The following is a 3,492-nucleotide window of genomic DNA, read 5'->3' on the forward strand; positions in this document are numbered from 1 at the left end:
AAAATGCAATTTTCATTACAACGCAGATTTGTTCCATGACACCCGGCCTTGGGTGATGTGGAAATTTTACCATCAAAGTGGCTGCCTATAATAAACGAACGCAACAGATGGATTTATTTCGATCCCAGTCGAAAAGAGGAATTCGATTTCATCTCCGGATCGAGGATGCGAAAAATTGCTCGAGAAGGTGCCCAACCGCCGGACGGATTCATGGCACCCAAAGCTTGGGAAGTTCTTGCCAACTATTATCGCAGCTTACAAAATACTGTACAATAATAATCTACAAAAGCAAAGCAATAAGAAGAAAAAGAACACAAGCATTAAACATATGAAAGCATGATTGAGAAACTTTATCACATCGATTCGATTGTTTTTTTTTGTTTTTCTGGTAATATGATTTGGTTCTATATCCGTGCCTGCCTTTTTTTCTTACAAGAAATGTTTTACCAAATTTTATCATATATCTTGGTACAGTTTCATTCATTGTTCGTTATGGATGTGTTTATATTAAAAATTATCACGATAATCTGTAAATTTTGATTTTATTATTTCGTTTCTTTCGTGTTAACTTTAACCTGCGCACAGTCCCTTTTTGAAACTGGGAAACACAGCCAATTGGAAAAAAATCAATAATTCTTGAAAATAAGTTTGATACAGTATGCTTGACAGAAAAAGTATACGATATTCAAGGTTTACATTTGCAATTATATACTACAGTTGAGCAAAATAATGGAAAATCACAAATAAAAAAGATCGAATTTTGGACGGATATTTTCTTTTATTTAGCATAAATGTCTAGTGAAACAAAAAAATCGCCACTGAAGGACACGAAAATACTAAAAAAACAAAATGGAGCGAGACACAGTGAGCCAATTTATTGTACAAGTTTGAAATTTGAAAACTTATCAATTGCCCCATTTGAAAAAATCAATCCTATGCCAGACGCAAAATGGAACTTTGAAAAGTAAAAGCAATAAATAATTGAACAAAAAGAGAAATAAGTTCTTACGCTGTATTGGCAGTGTAAATGATTTTGTAGCCGAATTTTTCACTTCTGCTGCTCGTCTGCGGCTTGGCACAAGTACAGCTTACCGGCAAGAAGAGAAGCACATTTTGGCCGGGCTTGACGTCGGTGAGCATGTCGAGCTCGCAGTCGACCAGGTTCGGATCTCGTTCCAGAACGTCCAAAGGCAAAAATGAGTGCAATTTCAGCCGGCTCAGCGGTTCGCAATGTTCGTGGATGTGCACCAGAAGCGCTATTGTGCAAGTGTCGCATTCTGGCCGTACAGCTTCGGTATGTTTGGGCGCCAGCCGTGGATGGACGACGTCTTCAACATTTGCAATAAGCTGTTGTTCTTGCTGCTGTTGTTGTTGTTGTTGTTGTTGCTTGCGTTTAGCTTTGATGGGAATTTTGACTTGGAAAAAATGCATTCTCTGTATGTGCCTTTTCAGCTGAATGCTGTCGACGACCTGCTCACAGTGGATGCAGACTCGCTTGCCGGGCTCCAACTGCTTGGGAGAACCTGGAACTCGTTGCTCTTTGTGCACTCTTCTGCAATGCCGTTCCACTTGTACCCGTTGACCGAACAACTGTCGACAGACCACACATTTCCAACGCAGGCGACCATGCTGCGATTGGTAATGGATTTCCAGCACGAATCTCCTTCTGAATGCCATGTTGCAGTAGCAGCAGACGAAAGTCCGCTTACCGCTGTGCCACTGGATGTGGTTGTCGAACTGTTGTCTGGTGGAAAAATTAGTCCTGCCACAGATTTTGCATCGATAATTGGGCTGGTCGGTCGAAACGCCGGCACCGCTGTGCATCACCTTGCAATGGCGGTGACGTTCGTATGCGGTGCGGAACAGTTTCAAGCAGACCAAACATTTGAACCATTTTTCGGCAGATGACGACGAACTCGACATGTGGAATCTTTCCACGTGACGGTCCAGATGTGGTTTTTGCTTGAAAGCGAGCTCGCACTGCTGACACTGATATGGACGTTGGTCATTATGACAAAGCATGTGACGAAGAAGATGACTGCGCCGGGCGAACGCCTTCTTGCACAGTTTGCACTGTTTCTCATTTGTGCCCTCACTTTCACCACTTTCCTGCTGGTCCATCGTCGTGAAAATACCAATACCCTCCTTCACAGTGGTATTGAAACGTTTATTCCACAAAAATTATCACATAACATATCGAAATATAAACACATCACAAATACTTGTCTGTAAACTTTTTCAATCGATCAATATCATCAGCAACACTTTTCAACTTGAAATTGAAAGAAAACTAAAATTGTACAAAAAGAATTCGTGTGATTTACTCAGTTAATTCGAACTAGCTGTTGTTATACATGGTAAATATTTTAAATGTTAAAATTTTAAAAACAATTGAGAGATTAATTAATTTTCACTTACGTAAATTTTAACAACTGCTATTAACTGTTCTCAATTTGTAATAAAAGGGAGAAAAAATTGTTTAAAACATTTATTACAATGTTTACTGTAATACAGTAAGATACCACTTTGTGTGACTTTGCTGTCATGTTATTAAACTGGCTACGCAATGAAGTTGCTAAATTTTTCAATCTACCATTTATAAGAATAAATTTCTGCCAACTCAAACAATTAATAAATATAAAAGATGAAAATCAAGTAGAATTTTGTAATTACATTTACAGCATGATTATACGTACTAGTAGAATGTTTACTTTGTATTATTGAAATGTAAAAATTTTTTAAATTATCTTCAATTTACCTAACCGTACGTTTGTGTATCATTTCTGCTGTGGAAGTATATTTCGCTTTCACGGGAGAATGCATTGATCAACGGTGAAAATTGAACGTATTGATTACAAGTATTGAAATTAATCAAACAATTCAAAATGTATAATTTTCAAATGAATACTTGAATTTTAATTGGAAAATAGGACAACATTTCAATTTATTGTCTATAAGAATAAATTTATTAATATTTCGTCACTACTCCTTGATCGTAAATAAACGATTGACCAGCTTTCAGTTTTGGATTAATCTCAAGTGGAACTAAAATTGGATAAAAGACTACAAGTGCAATCATTGCTGATAATGCGAACACGATCGTCTCGATCCAAACAACCAACGGGCCACTGGTGGTGAATATTTTCCTTCAAAACAGTTTATCAAAAAGAAACTTTTACAATTGCATTTCACATACATAGTAACCACGGGACTGATAAGCCGCGCCAAACTTCCGGAAGATGTCAAGACGCTTTGCAAAGTTGCCTGAATAAAATTAAAATTTATTAAAGCGGTTTGAAATTTGCAATTAATTTTTCTCAACCAATCACCTGCTGTCTGGGTCCAATAACATTTGCATACAATGTTGATAATGCTACATTGACAGGAGGAAAGCCGAGGAAAATTCCCAGAACACCAATTACAAATGCATACAACGGAACCACCTTGGTCCACTGACACCACACAAACTGGCTGTCACAGCCGACCCGGACT

General features: G+C 37.9%; 2 protein-coding genes across 2 annotated transcripts; one reads left to right on the top strand and one right to left on the bottom strand.

The window, feature by feature from the left end:
* Positions 1–1,022: 1,022 nt before the first annotated feature.
* On the top strand, positions 1,023–1,908 carry Tsp_09205 (putative cadherin domain protein; the record flags this gene model as incomplete). Its single annotated transcript, XM_003375579.1, has 4 exons — positions 1,023–1,161; positions 1,213–1,294; positions 1,453–1,638; positions 1,685–1,908. Coding segments are annotated over 4 exons (631 nt in total), but the record flags the coding sequence as incomplete, so codon positions are not given.
* A 1,060-nt stretch (positions 1,909–2,968) lies between these two features.
* Tsp_09206a (conserved hypothetical protein) lies at positions 2,969–3,452 on the bottom strand (the record flags this gene model as incomplete). Its single annotated transcript, XM_003375580.1, has 3 exons — positions 2,969–3,146; positions 3,197–3,264; positions 3,330–3,452. Coding segments are annotated over 3 exons (369 nt in total), but the record flags the coding sequence as incomplete, so codon positions are not given.
* Between the last annotated feature and the right edge of the window lie 40 nt (positions 3,453–3,492).

Source organism: Trichinella spiralis, assembly GCF_000181795.1.
Source record: "Trichinella spiralis strain ISS 195 chromosome Unknown Scfld5, whole genome shotgun sequence".
Lineage (NCBI taxonomy): Eukaryota > Metazoa > Nematoda > Enoplea > Trichinellida > Trichinellidae > Trichinella > Trichinella spiralis.